General features: G+C 40.3%; 2 protein-coding genes across 2 annotated transcripts in view; one reads left to right on the top strand and one right to left on the bottom strand.

Annotated features, from left to right (window-relative positions):
- Positions 1-12,852, top strand: part of LOC139737420 (extracellular matrix protein 3-like) — a 187,138-nt gene extending 174,286 nt beyond the window's left edge. Inside the window, exons 13-24 of the mRNA XM_071648094.1 lie at positions 1,194-1,346; positions 2,007-2,183; positions 2,588-2,843; positions 3,207-3,541; positions 4,146-4,347; positions 4,750-4,854; positions 5,349-5,476; positions 6,103-6,237; positions 6,648-6,774; positions 7,345-7,532; positions 8,036-8,182; positions 9,176-12,852. Of these exons, the coding sequence (XP_071504195.1) occupies positions 1,194-1,346; positions 2,007-2,183; positions 2,588-2,843; positions 3,207-3,541; positions 4,146-4,347; positions 4,750-4,854; positions 5,349-5,476; positions 6,103-6,237; positions 6,648-6,774; positions 7,345-7,532; positions 8,036-8,182; positions 9,176-9,604 (2,382 nt within the window). The 3' untranslated portion in view covers positions 9,605-12,852. The remainder of the gene's footprint in view (positions 1-1,193; positions 1,347-2,006; positions 2,184-2,587; positions 2,844-3,206; positions 3,542-4,145; positions 4,348-4,749; positions 4,855-5,348; positions 5,477-6,102; positions 6,238-6,647; positions 6,775-7,344; positions 7,533-8,035; positions 8,183-9,175) is intronic.
- Positions 12,853-18,872: 6,020 nt separating this feature from the next.
- LOC139737457 (cytokine-like nuclear factor N-PAC) overlaps positions 18,873-27,664 on the bottom strand; it is an 80,445-nt gene continuing 71,653 nt past the window's right edge. Inside the window, exons 10-14 of the mRNA XM_071648133.1 lie at positions 26,867-26,968; positions 25,435-25,597; positions 24,600-24,779; positions 20,318-20,442; positions 18,873-19,661 (exon numbers count right to left, since the gene is read on the bottom strand). Of these exons, the coding sequence (XP_071504234.1) occupies positions 19,587-19,661; positions 20,318-20,442; positions 24,600-24,779; positions 25,435-25,597; positions 26,867-26,968 (645 nt within the window). The 3' untranslated portion in view covers positions 18,873-19,586. The remainder of the gene's footprint in view (positions 19,662-20,317; positions 20,443-24,599; positions 24,780-25,434; positions 25,598-26,866; positions 26,969-27,664) is intronic.

The raw sequence follows: 27,664 nt of genomic DNA, 5'->3' as shown, positions 1-27,664 counted from the left end.
GCAGATCCGAAGTAATCAATGTTACAAGCTCAAAATAGTTTGCACACAGCTGTTCAGCATGTGATGGGATTAGGAGGCACGTGATCATGGCCTGGCATAATTCCGTTATTTGCCCTCATTTTAAAGGGTCAATCAAAGGTACGGATAAAGGATGTTGGGCAAGGTAGTGGCGTGAGATGTAGAAATGATTACCTTTGAGTAATACGAGATGTAAGCTGCAGAAGGTGTGTATTACTTCTGTAATGGACCATCAAACTGTAGCTGCAGTAATCTTGATAATCATTGAGTAATTAAGCCATCATCTGCATTCAACCTACATGTAGGAAGCCATGTGAAATGTCTATGAGATTTCAAAATTCAGGTTAGGGGAAGGGGTTAAGTGTGTATCATGCCAATCTTTTTTTTCATATTCTCTCTGCCAGGCTGTAAGGTTCTTTAAACATGATCAATAAGGAAAATGTGAAGTTTCCCTCATATCAAAAGGACCATGTTGTGCATTCAATCATACAGTATTCTCAATTACTACTATTTTTTTTTTAATTGCTACAGGAAACATAATTGATATTTACGTTGGTACTGGGTCACATAACGTAGTAGCTCATGCCCCCTTCGCATTTCAACCTTCAAAGCTTGATTCTCTTTTATTCAAAGCAGTCCGTTAATCATTGCATTGGCCAGACAGTGAAGGAAAATAGTTATTTTTGAAGCTCTTCCAGATGTTTATACATGGACCTTCAAGTTGATTGAATGTTGAAATCTTGCAAGCTTTTTGCCTTTGTCCTGCTTTTTACTGTCCTTGCTATCTCCCTTTCTGAAAGAGCTGTTAGTTCTGTTAGCCCTTCACATTGTTTGCAGAGCTAAGAAAAGAACAAAAAAAAAAAAAACACAGATTTTTTTTGTTTGTTACTAATGGCCTTCTCTTCTCAGAGTTTGCCCAAATAAGCAGAGGAGCTTTTAGTAGCTGTTGATTGAATCAAAACATACTGGGCACACATATGGCCTGATATGTTATTTTTGATTGTGACCTTTTTATATTTGATTAGTCACCTGTATTCAAGACTTGTCTGGGTATGGAATTAAGTGCAATTTAAGGGCATCCTCAGCTGTTGGTAGATGCCTAGACTGTTTGCAGATTATTGATGAATGCAGTATTCATTTTCTCTTCTTCTCCTCCTCCGCCCCACCCTTTGCAGATGAACCATGCCATCATCTACATCGAGCAAGAGGGACAGGCCTCGGGCGTCACCTTCCCCTCCGCCCCCATGGTCGTCTCCCTCCTCGACTACGACAACATCGACAACGCCCAGACCAACCCACCTCGTGGATACCCAGTCATCTGTGTGTCTGTAAGTGACGATCCTTTTATTAGCAGCTCAGTGACCCTTAAACCCCCAACCTCGTAGCTCAGTCATGGTGTAGTTCAGCAATGGCGGATCCAGAGGGGGGAGCAAGAGGCACACGCCCCCCTTTATTTATCGTTAAAAACAAAAGAAATAAAAAGAAAAAAATGAAGTGAAACCCGGAAGTGGCAACAAAAATAATAGTTACGCCCCCCCCCCCCCCCCCCCCCCTTTACAGAATTCCTGGATCCGCCCCTGTTCAGTCTGCGTCGGAGCCGAAGTCACGCCTGATAGAAGTCGCCTTGTACATGTGCCAAGAGAAGTAAACAAATAATGCTAGTGTATACAGTTGAATGTGATAATTTTGTACAAATAGATCAAATCTCAAAGTCATTTGTACTGACAAGATCATGTGGCTTTATGTGTGTGCATTGTTTCATTTTCTGAAGTATCCTCAACAGTAAATTTGATAAACAATATCCAGTTCCAATACTGGTGTTACACTGCCATCATAAAGATCAACATTGACCTGGATTTTGTAGCTGTTTGTGGTTAATGTTTCTGACCTTTAAGCAATTTGGATCTGTTCTACATTTTCTATGTTTCCTGTTTTCAGTCTCAAGCGCTTTGTTCTAATAGTGAATCTCTTTTTATTGATCCACACAGCCATGCAACCCCAAATACCCCGACTATGCCACCACCGGTCCGATCTGCGAGTCCGAGGGTCTGAACGACACCCTCACGCAGTTCAGATGGATGGTCTCTGCCCCCACCTCCAGCTCCGGAGTGACCTCACCCCTCAAGCAGACCGACAGTGACACCTTCTTCAGCAGCACCAAGAGCGTGAGTATCTGTTGCCATGGTGACAGGTCTCAGTAGTATTTTTTTTTTCTTTAGGTTACCCATAGTATTGTGTAACTGGCTAAGGTTTGAGATGGATTGCATGGATTACATTCAAAATTTGGGTCCGTGTGAGTACTTGCGATGTGAGAGAGTTACCTGTATCAAAATAAAGGGATTTGTTGTCTGAATAGATTTGAAACACAGTAAAATTGGTTTTAAAATGCATCTGAAGTGGAAGCACACATATAACATTTAAAGAGAGTTGGATGTGAAGCACTATGAGATCTTGTGAGTGTTCCCAACCCAAAAAATGATTCTACATTTCCTATGTTACCCCTCACTTCCAAAAATCGTCTGCCACTTTGCTGAAAACTGCTTCCAACTCCAACTCAAAACCACTACAGATTGCACTGGACAGTGTCTACTTTGGGCCCGGCTCCCGCATCCAGTGCGTGGCCCGTGCCGTCAGCAACGATGGCGATGCCGGTCGCGAGCACCCCAGCCCACCGATCGTCGTCAGCACCACGGAGGGTATGTGCATGCCGCGGGTGGCCGATGCCATCGGCGCCGAACCCTTCACCGCCCGACTCCGCTACACCGGACCCGCCGACCCCGACTATCCCAACAAGGTCCGCCTGACCGTCACCATGCCCCATGTCGGTAAGTGACCTCTCCTTCTTTGTAGACATCATACTATAAGAACAGAAATTTACCTGGACTACATCCATGGAGAAATGTTTCAACAGCTACATAGTAAAAATTATCCATATTTGTATACAAGTAATTTGTGTTATTTTACTACAGTGCTTTATAGAGACTGTTAATTCAGTGCTTTCAAGTTTCAAGTGATCAATAATCAAGTAAACCTCACAGACATACATGTGCTATGTACTCAACCCATGAAGAAAGCTATCCCCAAGTGAAGAATTAGCCCAATGAATACATTGTGGATTTGAGCAAATAGCAAATGCCCGTTGTGTATTCTTGTCCTGATGCCATTATATCAATTTTGTCTTTCCGCAGATGGTATGCTGCCCATCATCTCCACTCGCCAACTTTCCAACTTTGAGCTGGCCCTGAGCAAGGACGGATACCGAGTGGGCACCCACCGCTGCTCCAACCTGCTGGACTTCAACGAGATCCAGACTGACTACGGCTTCATCACCGAAGAGACCAAGAACCCCAACGTGGTCGGCGACACCTACGCCTACCAGTTCTCGCCCGAGCTCCGCGGCGAGGAGACGCTCCGCTTCTACCGCAACCTGAACCTCGAGGCCTGCCTCTGGGAGTTCAACGCCTACTACGACATGTCCGAGCTCCTCGACCAGTGTGGTGGTATCGTTGGCACCGATGGACAGGTCAGTTTGGATTCCTCTCCTGTCCTGTCAGATAGAACCTGCAAAAGTTGATTTCAAAACGTCTCTTAGAAACGTGCAAAATAGCGATGCGGTAACTCCAAGATAAACATAATGTGCTCAAACCAACTTTTGACAGAATGAGCCATGGATGGTTACATGAAGAAATAGGTGAACATTAATATGTTCCTTGGTATATGCCATTCAATTTTACCTGAATGCAGAAGCACTCTGGTATTCAATCTCTGAGAGTAACTGTAGTCTGAGTCCAAAACTCACAATATCAGCCAGAATTTATGTATTTGCTTGTTCAGCATTGCAGGTAGCCATCCAGTACATGGTTAGAAATCATTAAGGTTAACATAAAATGAACAGTCAACAGATTTATGATGATGCTAATAGAAATTCAAGAGGTAATATTGATAGTGATGCTGATGATAATGATGGTGACAAAAGTGGAGATAGTGATGATGGTGATGATGATGAAAGAGATATGGTGATAATGATGGTGACAAGAGTGGAGATAATTGGTGATGGTGATGATGATGATGATGATGATGATAATGATCACTCATGATGATGGTGTGTGCCTTGATCTCCTCTCCAGGTTCTGGATCTGGTCCAGTCCTACGTCAGCCTGAGGATCCCGCTCTACGTCTCCTTCGTTTTCCACTCCCCCGTCGCCACCGGCGGCTGGAAGCACTTTGACCAGCAGTCCACCCTGCAGCTCACCTTCGTCTACGACACCTCCATCCTCTGGCAGAACGGCATCGGGTCCCAGGTCACCAGCGGAACGCAGTCCCTGCAGGGTGAGTAGAGGGCAGCGATTCAGATGTCGGGTTTTGTCCTTCAAATTTCGCAAAGTGATATTCCATTCCTGTCATCAGGGAAATGTGCAGGTTGACACTGTCGCCGGTGTTTGTTGCTTCTCAGTAAACTTTTGTCATCATTCTATAAGGAACATGATGATGTTATAAAAAAGTTATAAAAAGACTCTCTTTATGACGTCAAAAACTCTGTCCAAATGTTCATAAAAGGGTTAAGTTATAGAAACAGTGGAGGAAACAAAGTCCCAGCTTTGATTGTGGAAGCAGAATAAAGTATATAAATCTCATGGTTACCTTTTGCGATCATGATACCGTTGACTTGAGACGAGTATTTGTTGCGTGACGTTCGTTTATTCTCGTCATCTCCTCGTGATTCTTCTGCAGGCAACCTGTACCCGACAAGCATGAGGATCAACGAGGAAGGCCGCCTGGTGGTCAACTTCAGGACCGAGGCCCTCTTCAACGGTCTCTTTGTCCAGTCTCACGAGTGTGAGTATCAGATTAGCATGCATTCCAGTGACCCCTGACCCACACTCTAGGGGTCGTTTTTGTCAAAAAGGAGTGAGTCCTGTGCGTAACTCATGAGGAAAAGAAGATTATTCATATCCTAACTGTCTCCCATACTATGGCATGATTACCTCAGGTCTTCAGCAAAGTCTGTTTCACAAATCATGTGAAGCTATCTTTTAGACTGAGTTGATTGGCCAAAGTTTTGTGTCTGTGTGCCCTGTACATCTAATGCTATGACTTGTACCATGCTGTAGAAATTTTTGTTTTTGGTTGTTTACCAGAAAGTGGATGAAATTGCCTCAAGTTGGATTATCTGTCTCTGCATCTCACTCATTTAGTGTCAGTTTCTTTCATCTTCAAGAGTTTGGATGTGTTTTGTGTGTGTCTCCTTGACATTATTCCTATCTCAGTCGACTACCTCTGATTAAACTCAATTGATTCCACTGTCTTTACTCCTCTCTTCTCCCTCACAGCTACCGACCTCGTCTCCAACGTGAACTCTCAGGACCACCCGGGCATCACCTACTCCCTCGCGCTGCAGAGGACGGAGCCGACGTACGCCCAGCCAGAGCAGCTCTGGCAGTTTGTGTCTGATCTCTCGGTGAGTGTCCTTCATCACTTCAACGAGTTTTGTTGATGAGAAGAAAAAAAAACAGCAGCCAATAGCATCAAAGGCAAAGTGTATGTGATGCCAATTTCCTTTCTTTTTACATCAGTCTGAAAAACAGATTTTTGTGTTTATGTGTTTTGTTTTGCACCAGCTTATATGTACCCAAGGAGATTTCTGAAGTTACAGTAGATTAAACAAGCAACTGTATATTCTAAATCTTCTCGATTTTCTCGAAAGCCTTGATGGCCTGCTTTGTTTGCCTGTTTTTAATGGCCTGTTTAATGCTTTTTAGTGGCAATAAAAGTGTATTTTCTCTTTTGTGTTACACACAGTTTTCATGCATTTCCCTGAATTTGCAATATAATCTCTGTGGTTATATGGCATTATTACTAATCATTTGCTTGCAAGGCTGTGTGCCATAAAAGACAGTTTATTACTCAGACAATAAAAAAAAAACACCTTTGCAGTGCTCCTAACATCAGGACCAAACAATGATTTGAACCATTACAAAGTGGTGAGTTTTGTTGTTAGTTAACTCTCTAGAGTAATCTCTCTTATATATGATGGGAACTCTTTCACCATCCTAACTCCTCTTTTCCATCGGTCGTTTTCTGCAGGTGTCTGACTACAGTGGTACCTACAACATCCAGCTGATCCCCTGTACCACCCTCCCCAACACCGTCTACAGCAACCCACCGGTCTGCAACCCCGCCGACCCCATCAACTTCGAGCTGCCCATCAGGTTCCAACAGGTGAGGGCGCCGTCTTGTTTTACTATGATGCATTGATAGATGTCCCAGCACTGATTGTTGGCTGCACTCAGAGCAAATCAAACAAGATTTTGGGCATTTTGACCTGTGAGACCACAAACTTACCCATAAATCCAAGCATAATATCACAGGGGAAGAGAAGAAGCTGAAATAACATTTTGTGTTTTCCAGCATGGACTTGTAGCAATAACTGCATATTAAAGTTTGCAGTCATTTAATCCTCGGTCGAGTCACAATTACATGTACGTTGCACTTGACTGAATTGTGAGTGAAAAAGTAGAATCACAAAAACAGAAAATGAACAGACATAAAAGAGCAAGACACGAGAAACACCAGCTTTCTTCAGATGTCATGACCTTTGACCCTTTGTGTTCCTCCCCGTAATTCTGCAGGTGAGCGACCCAGTGCCCGAGGAGTACAGCCTCAACACCGAGTTCGTCCTGGTCGGCAAGGAAGCCATCTACCTCTCCGACGGATCCATGGGCTTTGGCGAGGGCAGTGATGTTGCCTACAACCCTGGTAGGCCAACTTTTTATTTATTGCTACAAACTCACTGTGTATGCATGTACTTGATGTAGCAAAAAAAAAAGAACAACAGGAAAACAAAGAGAAACTCGCACTAATGTGTGTGTGTGTGTTATCTCATTTTGTTTTCCCATGTATAAGCTGCCCGAAGAACTGTTTATCACATCTGTGAAACCTGGGGCCCGTTTCATAAAACTTGTCATCAGTGACAATTTGTCGTAGATGTGACAAGCTACTGAATTCCTTGCATCTGAATGGCTGAGAGCAAATTTGTCATAGAAATGTGGCAGTTGTCACTGATGACAAGTTTTATGAAACGGGCCCCAGATTTGTGAAGATGGTCAAAACACTCACGACGTTGTCCCATGTGCACTCATTTGAGTCATACTTCTGGTCCTCGACACCACCAATGTGCCCATCAAACTCACAGAACTTTGTCAGAATTTTGCTTTCTGCCGTCATAAAAATCAGTGCCCTTTGTGCATTTCCGTTTTGTCATAAGAGACAAGACTGTCCTCACATTCGTTAAACATCCCTTGTCATCCTGTTCCTGTTTGTTCCCAGGCGATACCATCTTTGGCCGCATCCACGTCGACCCCGTCCAGAACCTCGGCTCCGGCTTCAACCTGGACATCCAGAAGGTCTTCCTCTGCACTGGCCGCGACGGATACATCCCCAAGTACAACCCGGCCAACAACGAGTACGGATGCGTTGCCGACACGCCCAACCTCCTCTACGCCTTCAAGATCCTGGTATGTTCTTGACCGCCTCTTTCGAGCTCGTAGACATTATTTCGCTGGGAATATTTTGTCCTCCAAAGCCTATACGTATATTCTGGAATTTTTAAGCTATTTGTGGATTGGATTGTGAATAAGTTGCAAAGTTTTAGATTTGAAGACTGTTGAAAAGCTATGATAGTCCATTAGACGGTGCCCTAGGGTGTAGCTAAACCCCCCTTTGTGACACTGAGCTACAAAGAGCATACGTTATATATACCCTCTTGGATGGGATGCCAGCTCCTCAAAGAGGGATAAGTGTATGACATTCACTTACTGTTTACAATATTGTCAGGTATAGTGGAAAAGTATTTATGGATTTAGTGTCTCACTCAGATGATATTTCTGTGCTATCAGAGCTTAGATGTAGGCTTCAAAACTACAGCGTGGACTCTGACACCATCAGCGATGAAAACTGTTAAACATCCATGGCATGAATGCATCTCATTATTTCTTGTATTTGTGGGGTGGTCTTGCAGGATCGTGGAGCACCAGACACCATCACAAGGGAGTTCAACGGCGTCCCATTCAATGCCACTCTGGCCATCGACTACCCCAACGATCTGCAGCTCGTCCAGCAGCCGGGCGCTGATGGATTCCGCATGTCCAGCGATCCCCTCTTTGGCGTGAGTATCTCCTTCAATGTTGGAGGGATATCTTATTTATAGTGTCCTACCTCTTTCTTTGCCTTGGTGCTAAAGTGTTACTGACCCCCAAATTGCTGCATCATCAGCAGCGTAGTGGATTAAGTGCCACCTCTTGTGATTCCAGTGGCTAGTCAGTCATTTGTGCAATATTTTAACATGAAGAGAAGGTGTACTAAGATGATAAGCTTTTGACAGACATGTTGGTTGCATCTCTGCCAAAATATCTCGCATGCATTTTGTAAAACTCTATAATGGTTTTACTGTCGGGCAAACTTTTCGCTTAAAGTGATGTTTACAGACTTGAAGATTCTGTAGTTACATCGCTAGCATTGATCAGCCCCCATTGATACTGGATATTTCATTTTATAGCCCGCTGTGTCAAAAGTGATTTTCTTCGGTACATTTTCCCACCTGAATGTTTGACGGTCACAAGTTATGTCTCTTCAATAAAAAAGGAGATTTTTACTGACAGGGATCCTAACACCATTAACTGAGGTTTAGAAGATAGAACCAAGGAAACTCTCAGTCTTGTATAGCCATGTCATTGATAAGTCAAACATTTGTCAGTAACATCTGTAGCAGGTCACATGGTTGAATTCAAAATAACAAATGCTACTTTTCTCCAAATGCCACCTCAAAAATATGTCAGTGACATTCGGCGCAGATCACATGGCTGAATTCAAAATGACAAATATTTTTCTCCAAATGCCACCTCAAAAATATGTCAGTAACATCTGTAGCAGATCACACAGTTGAATTCAAAATAACAAATGCCACTTTTCCCCAAATGCCAACTAAAAAATATGTCAGTAACATCTGTAGCAGATCACACAGTTGAATTCAAAATAACAAATGCCACTTTTCCCCAAATGCCAACTAAAAAATATGTCAGTAACATCTGTAGCAGATTACTCAGTTGAATTCAAAATAACAAATGCTCTTTTTTCTCTTCAAATGCCAACTACCCTCTAGGTTGACTATGGCCGCACATGGTACCTTCACTCCATCTATTCCATGAGGTCTGCCGATAGCTCCGGCATCGGCCGACGAGACATTGAGCACCACGCCATTGCTGACATGTCCAGGTCGGGACGACAGCGCCGACAGGCCAACTTCAATCTGGGCGAAGGCGAGGGCACCAACATGCAGCGCGTCCAGCTGTCCCTGAAGAGCAATGAGATCGAGTCCTTCCCGGGCACCAGCGACATCGGCAAGAACTCCAACAGCGTCGTCTACATCGGCATGATCGTCGGCGGCATCGTGGGTATACTCATTATCGTGCTTATCATCGGCGTCGTATTGCGGCAGCGCCGGCAGAAGAAGGCGCAGCCCGTGATGGTCGTCAACGGCGCCGCCAAGGTCGTCGCAAATGGCCACTTTGACGACAACACAGAAGTCTAATGAAGGGGAGCTTCGGCTTCATCCTGGATGTAATTATTGAAAGAGGAATGTTAATAATTTTAGAGAAGAGTTAACAGGGCAAAAACCAATCATTATGTTGATAAACAATTCGTGAAATGAGGTTGATTTTTTTTTTTACTCAATTTGTTTCATTATACCTGTCATTGATGAATGACTCACAAATGCTGCGAAACTCTGGAGGCAACGCAGAACGCAACGTGCCTGGAAGGTCCACTCCAGTTTCTGCAGAGATCGAGAAAGGGAGATACATCCAAGCCAAGTTTGCGACTGCCCTGACCAGACATTATGAACACATTGCCCTTTAATAGTTCTATGTAATTTATATTTTTGTCTATGCTATGATATGATTGTTTCCTGTCACCTATTTACATGAAGCTGTCGCTAGTGATACAACCTTAATAATTTTGGTTCTCCGAAAAGAAAAGAGGTTGATGGAGCTAATTATTTTTTTCTCTTTTTTTTATAACAAAAAAAAAGAATCGTGTGTATTTCACAAGGTGCTCATTTTGTAAAATATGATTAGAAATTGTAATTATCTTCTCTTTTTTTTTTGTAGCTGATTATCAACCAATAACCAAGTAGTGTTAGGTCTTTTTTAAAAGAAGCATTTTTATATTCATGTGTGGTAACAGGGAAGAACTGTCTTTTTAAATTATAATATTCCTCTATTTCCACCTAAAAACCATCCACCTGCATAGAAGTAGTTCATTTCTAGTGCAATGTAGAATAGAATCACCTAGCTAGCCGCTGGCTGCGTCAATGTATCTGACGTTGTCTTACTGACTGAAAGCACACGGGACAGAAAACCTCTAAGAATTTTTTTGCGAGGAGTAGATCAAAGGTTAACATGTGTATGTGATTATGATATTAAAGCAATTTTAATATTTGCATATATATATATTTATATGCCTTTTTTAAATACAGAGCAAATGAGGATGTATTTTTATCGAGTGGAAGAGGGATTCTATATTTTGTTGCACTTCTCTATTCGCCTATTCAGTAGATGTAATCGCCAGTAAGACTTTTTTTTAGAATGAAAAGAAGAAAACTTTGTCCATAGCATTACTCTAGTTTCTAGTGTTCTGTCTGTGAGACACGACTTCGGGCAGTGTATGTGCATAGCAACAATTGTGTTTCATATCATGACAACTGGCTTCCTATGACTACCTTTTTATTTTTTTTTAGTTCAGTGGTTGATGAGTTTGCACAGTGTTGACAAGTTTTCTGTGTCTCATATTTTGATTCGGCACTTCTTTGATTCAAAATTGAAGGGTGCAGAATCGAAAACCACCATGTGTATGTATTTTGGTTGCAGGTGATTGAGTGTCAGTTAACCCGCGAACAGTCATTTTGTAGCATATTTTTTCCTTGTTTTGTATTTAGTGTGATATATGCAAAGGCATGTTTATATATTCTATGCAAGTCTTGACTAACTAAATCTGATTTGCATTTTTTCTTGTATGAATTGGTGCTTCCGAATGGTATTTTATTTCTTTTTTTGTCATCAAGTTTGTTTGTTTTTTTTCAAACTTTTTGTATGTTTGATAGTACATGTAGTTAATTGTTGATAACTTATATTTTAAGCATTTTACAAACTCTTTTTCACACTGTGCTACAAGCATTTGTCCCTGCCTGTAGGTTTCTGGTTATCATATCTCCGTACAGGGTCTCTGGCTCGAATTTACTATGATATCCCGAGAAGTTAGACACCAAGTCGCCATACTTAAAGAAAAAAAAATCAGCATTTTAGACTTCAGCCTCCTAGGTGTGGCAGTAGTCCTTGTAGCACACCCATCCATGTCTGTGCTGTGATTCAGACGATAATTGTCTGAAGATCTGGATAATTCATCATTCCTGCAACTATCCCACCCTCGCCACCTAAATATTCAACCTCCGATTAAAATCACAAAAGAGCTATGCCCTATTCTTTCAAGTGCAAAAATGCTGCCTTGGTGTCCAGTAAGATTGTACTTTTCACCCCATTTTGTTTTCTTACTGTTCCCTATTTTTTTTTTCCTGTTTGGATTGGATGTTCTTGATACAACTTTCCACTTTGTGTGTGTACATTCAGATTGTGTATGTTTGTTTCCATTAAAAAAAAAAATGTTGAGAGAGAAGAAAAAATTTTGTTGTAGATATCTGTGATTAGGTAGTTTTTCTTCAGAACGAGAGCTGTGGCCCGTGAAAATGTCATCCATAAGGCACAAAATTGTACGTGATGGTATTCCTGTATGGAAAACTGCCATGCTTTAAAACTTCAGTGAGATAATGAGATGAAATGTACAGACGATAGAGGCAGTGTTGGCATCGGGGAAATGGTTGCCGCTCTCGCTTGTGAATCGCAACGCGTGGAGTGCAACGCGAGACGCCGACTCGCAGTTTGTCGCAAAGAAAGTCTTGTCCCCTTCCAGCAATCTTGCCGCGAGAGGAAAGCGAATAAGGTTCGCAATCTTGACGTGAAATAAACCCCCTCTTTTTATCCGTTCAGGGCATCAAACACTGCTGGATGAATGTATGGATTAAGCTACTAGTAGTTAACGGATTCAGAGTGAGTTGACAGTTGAAATTAAGTTTTGTTCAAATATTCATGTCTTTTGCAGTTTTAACCATGATCAATAGAAGCCTGGTGATTTTTTTGTTTGATTTTGGAATCGTAAGTCTTATTGGTACTGTTATTGTTGTCATTATTTACACATTTTTGTTTAGCAAAATGTTAACGACTTCATGTTGTGATATACTTGACTTTATTTTCACTTTTTTTTTATTCAACAATCAAATTTCTGTCATTATGTTCATTTTTCTGCTTCTTGATGCGAATTATGTTCTTGCGCAAGTTGAAATCATAGTAGGAATAGAAATGTATGTAATGATGTGTTTAAAATTCATTGAACTACTCATCTTGTGTAGTTTTTTTTTTTTTTTTGTAAGGTGAAGGGTGCCCTGTATGTTATTATTTTATTAATATTATTGTAAGAAAGATCAACGTATTCTCTTGAAAAAAAAAAAAAAAAAGTCAGAAAAAATACACCATCGTGACTTTTCCACGAGAAGCTTGTGCTGTCACTTTTCACGCCCACGCCTGATTGGATGCGAACGAAACCGTCTTTCCAGTCCCCGCTGCCGTGACCTGTGAGAGCACAACCTCCTCCCCAGGGTTTAATGATGGATATATCTAATATAATGCATTGAAAAGTGAGCCTGGAAATGTCAATAAACTTGTATCAACCTGGCGGGGAAGATGATTTGTGAAACGTTTCTCTCTTTCTTATTGTCTCTCATCTCATATACACAAACAAGTTCAATAATGATGATACTGATGGTGGATACAGTGCACTCACGTTACAACATACACAATTATAATGAATTCTCGGTTCGTCGAAGTAAAAATACAGGTCTCAAAATTGTTATCTATGTATCTTTATAAATATCACTGTTTGGATATAACGAAAAATTTAGATTTAATGAAAGAAAACTGAAGGTCCCGAGGATTTCGTTATAATGGGAGTCACCTGTATTTAATAAAGGCTGCTTACAGTAAGTTTCACAGTGTCTTACAAAATAACGGTTACCGATGCAAAGTTACTAATATTAACTTAGAAATCATACACCCTACAGAACATCAACAAGTTACTATGCTAAATAGAAACACACTTGGAATTACAAGTTTTAGCAATGTTTTTTTTTTATGACACTTTAGATCTTTTAAAGTGTAATCCCACACCATGCTCAAAATCAGGGATATTTGTTGCAGCCACACATTCAAATTTTCAGAAGTGATGATGTCCTTGTGTACTACACACAAGTCTCCTATATAAAGTCAAAGAATATTTACCATAATTTCCTATTTTGACAAGACATCAAAATGACAAGATATTACATCCTTCACATGAAATTATTAGTCTTGTATGACTTTTACTTGGAAGGAGTTGTAGTTGCTAAATTAGTGACCATAAGCATGAGTTTAATAAGATTTTTGTGCGTGCACACACACACACACACACACACATGCAAAAAGAAAAAAATGGCAGAGTTGTATAAAGTTGATGTTATCATTGCCTCTTGTATGTACTCACTGAAATCTTATGAAATGCCAACATTTTCATTTTTGTTTGTTTGTGCCTATCCAAATTTTGTGAAAACTTTGATCATTCTGTTGGTGCGACATAAATCTCCTAATTTGAACGAGGTGTGGGACTGAATGTAGGATGTGTGTGTGATGCAATCAGCACTAAAACATAATTGGTTGAAGTGTGTCTTTATGTGTGTACTTGTGACACTGAGCTACAAATTTTTTGATTCAGTTAGAGACTTCCTGAAAACTTCAAATTTCTTCACAAGTCGGGATGAGAGTATTCAAACATCTCACTGAATCGGGGAATTATGCTTCCCCATGGAGTTGCGTGTAACACACTGGAGTATCTCCCTGGTAGCTCTTTTTGGAATCTCCCTAATTTTGGTGGGTGAATGTTGACAGTCTTGATATGATCATGTGTGTGTCTGGTCTGTGTGTGTGTGTGTGTGTGTGTGTGTGTGTGTGTGTGTGTGCATGTCTGTATGCATACATGTATTCACCTTCAAATTTGGACCACAGTAAGGCTGTATTCTTGTTGATTGTAGTTTACAAACCAACAGAGATCGTCCTCCTGCCTTGCAGTGCAGAACGTTCCTGTTCCTGTGAATTTTACCCACAAATGGAGGTCCTTTATTATTAACTAGCATCACAACTCAGTGTTAGCCCAATTCATGTTGCCCTTGTGGGTCTAGCGTGATAAAGTATATCACAATTACATATTCAAATAAACAAAACATTCACACACACACACACACACACACACACACACAAACACACACATATACATGCTTTCAAAGGCATGTGATCTATTTATAATCTTTCTCTATCTCTATTCTTGTATTCTACCAACCTGGTACATGCACTGTATGTTCAACATGACTTCACCTGTGTGCATACAAAGTTTTACAAGCAACCATTTGTTGATAGCTTGGCTACTAGATTAGCTGCAGAATCCAAACTAGACATGAAATACTAGAAAATATATGAAAAAAAATGAAGAATTAAAGCATAGCAAATGAAACTGAAATACACACACTTGGAAAAAAAAATGGAAGCATAAGAATAAGTACTTTGATCACCTTAAGATAAATTCAACATCATCCATGCCTGCATCTCACTCCACATCATCCAATCCACCACTGCAGAATTTTTGTGCAGGATTGGATATCTCACAATTACTTGCCGTAATAGGAAAGCACCACACACACAATAATGAGGCATCACGCATGATATTCCTTTTTGATAAAAACTAACGAAGCTAAAAGGTTTATCATAGTTTATTTCAACAAAGAGGACGATTACAATGCCATTCTTTAAAAAAAAATGAAAAAGGATGAAATCTACAACGAAAACAGAGTCACAAATATGTATACAAATGTACTTCACAGAGACAATAATTACAAGGGTCAACATTAAAAAAAAAAGAATCATTGTCAGCAGAATATATCAGTATGAATCACCATGTGTGCTAGTGGAACAGCATTAAAAAAAAAGAGAAATACTCATTTGATTAGTTTCTAAGTCCTTGAAAAGTGGCAGACACTTTGTAGACGTGTTGAAAAATGCAACTCGTGCTAACGGAGTAATCTATTGTTTTATGTTTCCCACAGCCGACTTACTCTATTCCACGTTTTTGTTTGCAGTGTGAACTCTTTAGATCTCTATAAAATTATTACAGAGGTGGAGATGTATTAGCTTAACCTCGTATTCCCTGTGTGCAGATGGGTGTGTACTGGATACGCCATATATTTCAGGAGGATAGCATTTCGCAAATGGCACTTGCCAGAAAATTTGGGAATGGTTGAATTTGCGAACGAGAACCACATTCAAGGAATATGAAAGAAGTATGATCAGTTTTTACCAGAGAAGTGTTTTGGATCCCCATCTTGGAAACACTACACGATGCACCTGTGTTACGGGAGGCAATATTTTGACGAATATTGGTGGACTTGTGAAATGCAGAACAACTCCTTGAAATATACTGCGTATAAAGTACTCTTATGTGTGAGCATATCGAGAGCTGAACATTTCATTGACAGTTCTCAGAGTTTGTCGTCATGCTCTTTGCAACTGGTTGTCGGCTGTGAGACTTATATCTGCTTTCGAATGCTCCGTAACGCTCCACACGTTTCAAACGCATCACAGAAATGTGAGTACGCATGGACTGTCTGTTAAGCCTTCGACCCCTCTCTGTATTTCTAGATTACCGAGAGAGAGAGAGAAAGATAAAATAAAAACGATGGCAGCCCATGTGACGCCTCCTTGAGGCAAACTTCAGGCAAATACAGACAGCAGGGGGAAGAAGGTAAAGCAACCATGTCACTTTTTGAAATTTCTACCACAAATTGGAAAAACTCTGTTGAACCCACAGAGCATTTTGAGATGACAGCTACCACTACGAAGCTTCAAAAACAAAGTAATGCTATCAAGAATTACAACAAAACTTGGAAACTTCATTCATTTATTGAACGAGATACATCGATCATGTCATTTGCAATTTAATGAAATGGTCCGATACATCATTTTCTTGTTAGTCATGACCTATCAAAAATTTGGCATTATTTACACACCAATGTCCATTGAGCTATTTTACAACATCACTGCTGTCAACAATACGTACAAAAATAAACATACTAATGAGCTCTTTCCCGCGATTCTCCCTCATATTCTTCTTCCCTTCCATTACGTCACAGTTCATCACAAAATTGGAAAGATGGCTCTGATCCAAAGATGCACTGTCCTTCCACTCAAAACAAGAACTTCCACAAGACTAGCTTCACGCCTACAGCCACAGCACAAATGTACACAAGCACTCCTCAAAATGCCACCACCGTAATGCATCATATAGCGTACGAGATGAAAGAGACGAAAGGTGTGTCACTGCTCATCACTTGCTGAGGTGGTTTGTTGAACTGGTCCCACATACTGGTAACCATGTTGGTGAAAGTGTGCGCCTGCATGTGTCTGTGCATGTGTTCACATGTCCCTCTGCACTGTGGAGAGGAGATTATCCCCTCTTCCAGACAGGAGGTCTTTTTCAAATGGCCTTGTGGATGTCTCGAAAGGGAATAGTGTCACGGCAGCACTAAAGCTTGCCTAATCCAGTCAACATTTCATATTCCACTGTGGGAATGTACAGTCACACTTGCAAGAAATCATTTCAGTGAAACATTTTTTTTTTCTATTCTTCTTCAGCAGACCGTCAAAAAAAATGCCTTTCGCAATCTTGGGAGAATGCAACACAATTTAGAAACATTCTTCACAGCTCACTTCCAAAGATTGGAGACTTTGAATTCAGAAGTTCTAAATTGACAATATATTCCCATACCAATGGTTCGAACCAGCAAAGAAAGTCGGTTCTCAGATAAGACTTATCAACTTTGCTTTTCCATGTGTTCAAACAGTCTTTGGTCAAGTACGGCTCAATTCACGACAACCATCTAACAACCTCTGCAGACACCACACCAAATGCCACGGATGGGACCATTAGAAAGCCTGTGAAAAGATGTCTGTACCGTTGACAACTTGATAATCTTTGCATGAAACTGCATCCTGTGCAGTAAATTTTGGTGGACAAGGGCAACGCCTTGATATTGCAAGGATCAGTACACAGGACTTCATTTGTAAGGCACAGGCCTTTATCTTTGCAACGCTGGAAACAAATTTAGCCGTCACACTGCAATGACTGCTAAGGTGTGCACTTAATCTCGACAGACTGTTGCCACGATGAAGCCTCACCTAGAGTGCACAAGACTTTGGGGTTGTCTACCCAAATACCAGTAGTCATTTTATCAGTTTAATGCTACAATAAGGTTAGATGACTTCTCAGCCAGAAGGCCTGACCACCGTGTGGTCACCTCAGTGCACTCGTGATGTCCACACTCTCCCACATACCTTGGTTATGTCAGACTAGAAGTCATGAGGAACAGAAGGATGAAGCATTGACAGGTCAGTTCTCATGTACATACCTATAAAGGACATACTCGCAAAATTTCATTGAAATGAACTTCAGGAATAAGTTATGAATGTCTGTGTATATGAAATGCAATTGTTTTTTGTGCATTTGCGTATAGATGTGCCAAAACAGTGGATCAGTTATTTTGCTATTTATTATTCAACATCATTTCATTCCAATGGTCAAGCTTTTATATTTTGTTCTGTTGAAGTGGCCTCCACAGATCTATCTCAACTCATACAGCAAAAGTAATTGAGAAAAATTACATTTTCCACCACATGATAGTCCCACATTCCCCTCTCCCCCTCCCTATTAGACACTGATTCCTTTAAGGGTTACACAGGTCTGCCAACATTCCCACATCCAAATCAGGGAGATTCCACACAGCAATCAGGGAGATTTCTGTGTGTTTACATGCATTTCATTGGGCAAAAATAATTCCCAAATCAAGGAGATTCTAATATTCTCTTATTCAGACATGAACAGATTTTGATATTTTCAGGGAGACTCCTGCAGAATCAGGGAGACTTGGCAGCTCTGTGTACAGGAAATCATTACACCATTGAGAGAACGAGAGAGAGACTCTTGTGATAAAAATGACATCCATTTTGCCACTCTAGAGCCCTGATACTCCCCTAGAGATGCCTTTTGTGCTCTTAGAACTCGCATCCGAGCAGGTGGTGGATGGAATCGACCGGGGTTTCCGCCGGAACACTTTTATTCATGACATTGGCAACATACGAGCTCTGAGCAAAGACCACACTGACAGGTACACGCCGTGGTGCAATTTTGGTCCGAGAAGCAGATGTATGACGCCGCTAATCACACCCTCATTGCTCTTCGAAGCCGATGTACTCCCGCTAGCAAAACGTCCGCTCTGGCTCTAGTCCTCTCATCACCATTTGCATAAATCCTGTCCTTGTTCTCATTCTTTGGAACCATGCTGGCTTTTGCAAGATTGGGAGATGATTCATGCAATCATCCACTCTAGAGCTTCAGTATCTATTATCATGCCCTATTTAATGCTGAAAATCATCTCTTTTTTTTTTTCTTCTTTAACTATTCTTGAGATAGCCTGATCACAGTTACAACAAACAACATCGTATGTAAAGCGAATTCATAGAGCCATACATTCATTTAAAACCAAGAGTCACTGATTAAAAAAAAAAAAACAGAGAGAAAAAAAAAATAATAGAAGTAATTTACAAGAGCAGCCCACTTGGTTCATAGCCCAACATACACATATTTCCACAGACTCCTATCTTTTACTACTGGCATTTATGTCACAATCATTTCAACAGATGCGGAAATCGTGCCACCCTCGTTTGTCCCTCTAACTCAATTCAAAATTTACAATTGAAAGTCCTGACAATTACTGGAGTATTAAATTAGCTTAATTTAACAAACAGAAGGCTTTCTTCACTACTCAATGATTCGTTAAGGAATACCAACATTTGCACACACAATTTACAAAAAATAAGATAAAATAATAAAAGATAAAGGCTACCAAAACAATACAGTAAAAAGCAGTCAATAATACATGATTTCAATCATATTTTGGGCTTTGCATCAATAAAATAACTACTGACTAGGTAGGGAGGGATTTGAGAGAGACAGAAAAAAAGAAATGGATGTCTCCCTAAAAAATAGCAGAATACTATACAGATATTGACCAGAAGAATACTGTACAAAAGAGAGATTGAAAGAGAGAGAGAGAAAAATGGAGAGACGGACAGGCAGACAGACAGAAAGGGTACAGACAGACAGACAGACAGAGAGCTTTAGCCAGAAGTTTGGAATTCAGGCTTCCAGCGGAGGCCAAACGTCGCTGGACATGACTAGGCTTGGTCTACAGGAGTTTGGCGTGTTTTCCTGGCCAAGCTCGGAATATGAAGTTGAAGTTGAGCAGAGTTAGCCTCGCGCATCCAGCGGCCCTAGTGGTTGAGTGACTTGTAAATAGCCGATGTGTCCTTGTCCCCGAGTCCCATGTTTTTCGCTCTCTTGTATTGCTGCAGCAAGAGACAAACAAGCAAACAAACAAACAAACAAGTTAATCATCTCTTCACCTCACGTGAACTGATGATATACTTCAGACATAGCATATATGGTCAAACATTTTTTCTATGTGACTTCCAATTCACAATGACTTCACTGCTAAGAATAAAATTCCTGAACTTCTTGGTCTTTATGTCTGCACTCATACAAAAAGGTATGTACAAAACATGTACGTAAAGATGTCCTGGAAAAGGTCTTGTAACACAGACTGTTCCAATAATACACACTGGCTAGCTAGGAAAGCATCCTTTCACACAGACTCATTTGTGAAATAGGGCCGTTGAGGGTCACTCATGTATACAGTCTAAGAAAGTAGGAACAAATCTGTAGTCAGAATGGGGTGGTTCACAGTGCAAAAGCATAGCAGCAGAAGAAGACGAAGGGGGAGGAGGAGGGGGAGGATTCAGGAATACAGACTTGAACAAATATGACATCGTGCATTATAACTCTCTGCTAGGCTGTGCATGCATAGCTGAAATATTTCACGAAAAGTATCCATCAACAAGGTAGTACTGGTCTATGGAAAAGGGCATTCATCATAATCAAGTGAATTCACAGCCAGGTGTGGTATCGAAGAGGGGAAGTGAGTGCTAGGGTGGGGCCATCTCACCTCGTTTACTGCTGCCGTGACAGGGAGGGGCTGGTCCACCTGTTCGGCCATGGAGAGGGCTAGCCTAAGGTCCTTCTGCTGGTACTTGAGTGGGAATGCCGGTGGGTACTTGTTGGCGAGGATAGCTGCATCGGGTGAGAACAGAAGCACTCTCTAAAGATGTCTGGAGGGCTGGACATTTTTTATTCATTTATTTATTTTTTTAATATATACTTCTACTGGTCATGCTGATGCATCTCATTGAGTATGCATCTTTTATCCTCCAGTATATCAAATGATGTTTTAAGCCTGCGTGCCTGCACAACCCTACAATTCCATCTCACTGGAAATGGGAACCCTCCACGTAAGACCTGAAAGATGCATTGTGTGTTAAAGGGACTGTACAGTACTGGTTGAGGTCTGGATCCAGGTTTTGAACATTCCTAAGGGTGGAATTTCATGGAGCACGCGAACGATTTGTGAAGGACGCGAATGACAAAATCCAACATTCGGAAAAGTTTTTCTCCAAATGTGTTCCGACAATGAAGCCGAAAACTATTCTTGCGCAATTTGTGCGAAGTTTCCACGACGTATGTGCGAATGTCGTGTGTATCATTGCTAAAGTACAGCATGTTTTGTACACGAAGAACACACGACGGAAATGCGCACGATGAAACAGTTTCCATAATCATGGGAGAAAATGTACCCAAGGAGAGGTGGAAGCTGTATTGAGTTGAATTTCTTTTTTCTTTCCTCTATTTCTCCTTTCTTTTTCTCTCATTTCTCTATCGTGTGCTTGCCTATATATTTTTTTTCCCTAGGACCTTTCTCCACTAGTAAGCATTTGATTTTTTTGTGCAGTTCCTCCAGCACATAATCTCTATAGTTCAAATGAAATTTTAAATACTTTAGATTAATTCTAAGTGTATTCTGCGATTTTTTTTTTGTATATTAAACATTTCTCTTTGCTAGTCTTTAAGTTCTTTTGTTACTATAGTTGTTAATACTTGTTTGATGTTTAGATGTATGCTACAATTTTTATTTGTAGAAAACGTATAGGTCATACATCCCCCAAACGTGCGCTAAACGTTCGCGAGAATGTCTCAAAAGGTACACGAACAGCTTGTGATTACGTCGTAAAATGATCGGAAAAACTTTGCAGATTTCGCGTATCATACGCAAGACATTCTCCAAAGTTTCGGAGTCTGTTTGGGGTTTCACGAACATGTTGCGAACATCGCACGTGTCTTGCGAAGGTCTCGCGCATATGACGAGGATTTAAAGACACTTTCGAGAACAATTCACGAGCAAATCACGACCAAGTGTGCGGAAGAGGTTCGCAAAAAATTTCAAACTTTTTTGAAGTTCTTGCCGAAGTAAAAACGACATTCGCGAACAATTGACGACGCTTCCGAACCCTCACGTTCGTTTGGCGATCTTTTGCAGACTAAAATACGAATGCTGGATTTTGCCATTCGCGTCCTTCGCAAATCGTTCGCGTGCTCCGTGAAATCCCACCCTAAGTGAGATAATGAAAAACCTCTTATGAAATATGAAAGAGCATGTAATTTTAACCCTATTTTAATTGGGGGGGGTCAAATTGACCCCCCTTCGACGTTTCGCGCCACGATTCCGCAACGCGTAAAGATTTTGCCGCGTCGTTTCATGACTTTTTTAATTGAAGTCTCCCGCATATTTAGAGACCAAATTTGCGACGTCCGGGTACACCATTCTGAAGTTATGCAATGTTTTGCATATATGCATGTCAACCCGAAAATCGCTCGAATTCGTGATTTCGTGTGCAAATCCAATGCAAATTGTGTTTTTTTGTTTAATTGATATAAATTAGATTATTTCAACTTTTAACCTTTGAAATAAATCAATTCTAATGTAGATAAGCTTGAAAAAGTGCCTCCAACAAATTTTGGCAAAAAAACAATAGAAAACAAAAGATCCAAAAAACGAAATACATAAGAAATTAACAAAACAATAAAAAACAAAAGAAAATGATTTTGATTGCGCTATTTTTTTACAAGAAAATAGTTTGATGTGTCTTGAGGAACTCTGACACAAAAATTTAATAATCCTTCAGTCTTTTTGATGGAGTTATAGGTGAAAATATGATTTCATGCATTAATTTGCATAATTAATTTATTAAAAAATATGAAATCAACATTTTTCTATTGTATGACCATGTAATCTTGTAGTTGACATCCGGCTCTATCTTCAGGCAAAATTTTGCGGCGATCGCGCGATCGGCGGCCGAGATCTGAAGGGGGGGGTCAAATTGACCCCCCCCCCAGTAAAAACTTGGTCTCAAATAGCCCAGTTAGAATAGGGTTAAGAAGGATTCAACATTTATTTGATGAAAATTGGTTTTCAAAGGGCTGAGATATCAAAAAAAGTGATAATAATAAAAGGCGACAGGCCAAGCTTTTAATTAGGATCTCTTTGTTTCACCTTGTTTTTGGATATCTCAGCTATTTCAAAACCGATTTTCATCAAACAAACTTTTGACACCCCTTAGAATTGCATGCTCTTTGACATCTCATAGAGTGGTTTCTGAATATCTCGCAAGACGTTAAAAGCTAAATCCTCACCTCTACCAGAACTGTACGCACACTTTAAATCTGGCCTATTAGAATGTATGCATTATCGCAATAAAGATACAGAAGCCTATAATGGTAGAAGTGTGCTGGAAAAGCTTCACCCTGGAAATCATGCAAATTGCATGGGACATAACTCCTTTTTGCTCTTCACAAACATTTGATAGCATCACTGTACGTGGTTCCACACACACTGACACAGGCTATTTAGAATCAATATTTATTGAATCTTGCCATGGAAACTGTTGTTAATTGTGGAGAAATCGATGAGCTCATTTTTATCTATTGTTTTCATTCTTAAATGTCATTTTAAGATTAAATTTTTTTTTTTTAAACACCAAACTGGGAATATCATCACTGATCTGGTAATGGTCTATAAAGTAAAATTAAGGGTAAAGCACTGCAGCTATTGAATGAAATGCATTTCACTTTTTAATTACTATACATGACACGTAGCCCCATAATACAAAGAAAAATTATGATTGTAGTAAAATAAAATTAAAATTCAACTTAATCACTTTCAAAATATGTTGCCTGCTTGGGCAAATGTATCGTGACATCATTGATGTTCTGTTGAGGCAATATAAATGATAACATAAGTTTCTTTAGTACCCATTTATGCAGGATAATCCTTGAGGTATTCACTAGGGTGAATATATTCTGAAACGGTACTAATATTTGCATGCATCATCGAGAGGCATGCATCATCGAGAGGCATGCAACATATGACATGCCATGCAGGGGGTGTTTCATAAAGCTGTTCTTAACCCTAACTTACCTGGGCTATTTAGCAAGCTTGAATTCCTGGGGGGGCCATTATGGCCCCCCTTCAGATCTCAGACGTTGATCGCGCGATCGCCGCAAAATTTTGCATGAACATAAAGCTGGATGTAATCTACAAAACTGTTAAGGTAAATTTTCAAAAAATTTGCATTTTCTATTTTAAATCAATTAATTATGCAAATATATGCAAAAAACCTCATTTTCGTCTGCAATTGGCTTATAAAAGATTATGGAATGCTGATTTTTGGTGTAAATATTCCTAGTGACATTCCGAACATTTGTGCGTGAAAAAAAATTCAGTATCAAAATTAATTTCTTATGTTTTTTATTGTCTTATCAATTTTAATGTATTTCTCTGTTTTTTCAAACTTTTGTTTTTTTGTTTTTTTTCAGCAGAATTTGTCATACACATCTTTAGAAGCATAATTATAGTAAAATGAATTTATTTCAGCCATGAAAATTAGAAATATGAATCTTTACATGAATTAATTGAAAAAACACAATTTGTATTGACTTTGTACACAAAATCACGTTTTTGAGCAATTTTGGGGTTGACGAAAATTATTTGAAGGGGCGTGGCTTCGGAACGGTATGCCCGGGCGCGACAAATGTGGTCTCAAAAGTTGCGCGAGACTTGAAAGTAAAAAGTCAGCGAGCGGCGCTGTCAAAAAATTTGGAATGGAAGCAGAATTTGTCGAGGGGGGGGGGGGGGGGGGGGCATTATGCCCCCCCCAGGTAAGTTAGGGTTAAAGTTACGAACGACTTAGGAATGACTGGTGATCAGTTCTGATGTGCTAAACTTATTAGAATTTCAATAATTCAGGACAAGAACTGATCACCAATCATTCTTAAGTCGTTCATAACTTTAAGAACAGCTTTATGAAACACCCCCAGCTCTGGCGGTGACCTCTCACCTTTGCCCTTGCCGCTGATCAGGGGGTTGGCAATAGACCCCAGGTTTAGGATGTCCAGGAGCGTACTCTGGCTGAGACCAGACTTGTCTGCCAACGCCATGCCCTCGGCGAAGCTACACATCACGCTGCCGATGATCATGTTGATGACCAGCTTCATCCTGGCCGCATTGCCCGTGTCCGCTGTGAAAAAAAAAAAGGAAAATGAATACACGACTGTGACATGTTGTTTGGATGACCTTGATGGGGGTGAGGTAAGATTATGTTTGGGGCAGGGGGGGGGGGGAGTTTAATAAAATGGCATAAAACCTGAATTAAATGTCATAGATTTGGTTACCTTTCACAGCCACAATTTTTTTTTTTCACATGTGGAGATAACTTAATCCATTGAGGACAAGTCCTGGGTATACTGGGTAGGTGTTGATGGGAAATGTGTGGTGTAGCAAAGTCAGCCTGTCCTCACCGCGTTAACAGAAATAAAGCATGTACTACGAAATCATGTCCCACTGTTTCTTTTTTCTTTTCTCTTTTTTTTTTTTTGGGGGGGGGGGAGGGGGGGATTAAAACCCAAAACATGGCATGAGACTGTTGCATATGACATGGAGGCGTTGTATACATTCGCACTTTCTCTTGTTCTGCACAATGTCTATGTATGCATGATAAATCTGGGATCCAAGTCATGAATTTGAGATGAAATTGTGAATTAAAAGAAATTTTTCCCCTTTAAAAAAAAAACAAAAAAAACTAACCCCTTCCCATATTCATTTCCAATGATTTGACGTGGTTAATGGGCTAGTTTTTCTTTCTTCTAACCATTTTTACAATTTTGTTGACTTACTGAGATAAAAGGACTTCTTGCCCATGGCTTGGAAACACGACTCGCACTCATCGTAGAGCTCCTTGTCTCCCGCGGCGACGATGATGAGGGAGCCCTCCATGGCTGGCTGGACGCTGCCGCAGACGGGGGCTTCCAGGAAACGACCGTTCCTCGCTTGAACGGCCTGCCATGCATCAAAGAAACGTTAAAAACTATAGGTATGCTTTGTCGCCATGACGACACATCCATGACTGTTGCCACGGGAAAAGAGTGTGCATTACAGTATCAGAAAGTAGTAAAGGTAACTTGAATGATGCTATTACAAAGGATGGGATTGACTGTGAATAGATGCAATACCGGCAGCTGATATGATACATTCAAAATGACCTATTTCTTGCCTAAATTTCATGTGAAAATTCAATATTGATAGTCAACCATGCTTACGCTGAATCTTGGTGACCCAGTAATGAGGTTGTTGTGGTATCTAAAGCTTTATTACAAGTGTAACATATAATATGCATGCTCTGAATGTGTTTGAAAGAATTAAGGTGTTTCACTGATCAACGTGTTACGAAATGTAATCTGGTGATGTAAGCACCTCACAGTCCCTTTGGGTGAAATCTTATATACAGACAGCCAGGAATAATGAGCTGCCACTTTAATGGGGCATACAGTATGCTCGTTTGGAAATGTCATGACATTTAAGAAACACGATGTTTGACCTTTTCGTTCACCCTGAAAAATCCAAACATCAAGACTTGTTTGTTTTTTCGTCTTTTGCCAATGCTACATATGCGCATGTATGATTGGCTATCAAAGCAGTGTGCTGCATGATATCAAAGCTATGACATAACCAGTATCCCTGGCTTTTTTTTTTTTTGTCAAATGGTTGCAGGGAGTCATATGAACACCTTAGATATGACAACAACCATGTACATTAGCGTATGCCTTCTTTACTTGATGTGAGGGGTTTGCACTGCAAATTACAATTGTATTATATTTGTCTTCATGCACGGGTAGACAAATTGCACTTTTGTGTTCATCGTTGTTGTTGTTGTTGTTATTTACTTTTAACCTACATTTCAAGTATTTTTTAACACAACATTGCCTAGCAACTTTCACTGAAATGTTCTCTTTATTTTCCAAGTGGATTTTTCACTCTCAGTGTGAATGGTCCTATGCATTCATGATGAGCATCGAAGAGAGTTGGATCAACCGATTATTCACAGATTTGGGTTAATGTGTTTTTACGTTGAATTCTAATTTCGTTGCTTATTTGCTAACATAAACCCATTCAGTAGCAATTAAAGTTTTCATTGGGAAAGATTTCGTAAGATCCAAATCTTTTGTAGTTTATCTTCAAGTCCTTGGATTCAGAGCTTGAAACATCTCAAAGTCCAGCTACAGTGCGATCATGCCTCCTCCTGCCCATTTTCCCATGTCTCCCTCTCACCTCTGCCACCCCTGTTACTGTCCCGATGTCAACTGTCGACATGTCAACGAAGGCCTTTCCATCGCTGATTCCGTCCAGCGCACCGTTCTCACCAAAGACAATCTGCAGAATTAAACACCACCAACCGTCATCCATTTAAGTACAGAAGGAACGCATAATACAGTCTCCCAACAATGAAAAACTGATTAACATCTTCATCGAAAATATCAATGTTTAACAAATTTGCTTTGAACATGTCATGCAGAATATCAATTCTAAAAAACAATCATATCACAACCACTGGACAATACTGTAAAAGTGGAAATTTTTGCAGTGTTGAAATTTCTGCGCATTTCACGCAACCAGAAACTAGCGCAAAAATAAATGCACGCAAATATTTGTGCTTGTCGTACGTTCCTGTAGTCGATGTCTTGATTCTGCAGAATTAAAAAAAACATGAAACTCTTCTTGCCCGGCCGAGTGCCAAAAAATTAGTCACACGAAAATATCCACTTTTACAGTACTGGAAAAAGATTGAAACTGCATTCACAAACTATCTCAAACCAAACCACAAATAAAGGGGGGGGGGGGGGGGGGTGTGTGTCTTGAGGAGAAATAGGGATGTACAGTAAAAACATAAAACTTACTTGAATCATTTTAAAGGACAAGTCCACCTTTATATACATGTGGATTGAGTGAGTGCAGCAATATTAGCAGAACACACCAGCGAAAGTTTGGGGAAAATCGGACAATCCCTTCAAAAGTTATGAATTTTTAAAGCATCTGCGTACTCACTTCTGGATGAGAAGACTACTACAG

Source organism: Diadema antillarum, unplaced genomic scaffold (genome assembly GCF_040938485.1).
Source record: "Diadema antillarum isolate AM-2024a unplaced genomic scaffold, OU_Dant_1.0 seq00000693_RagTag, whole genome shotgun sequence".
Taxonomy (NCBI): Eukaryota; Metazoa; Echinodermata; class Echinoidea; order Diadematoida; family Diadematidae; genus Diadema; species Diadema antillarum.
The sequence above is the reverse complement of the archived record's forward strand: the minus strand, read 5'-3'. Positions and strand labels throughout refer to the sequence as shown.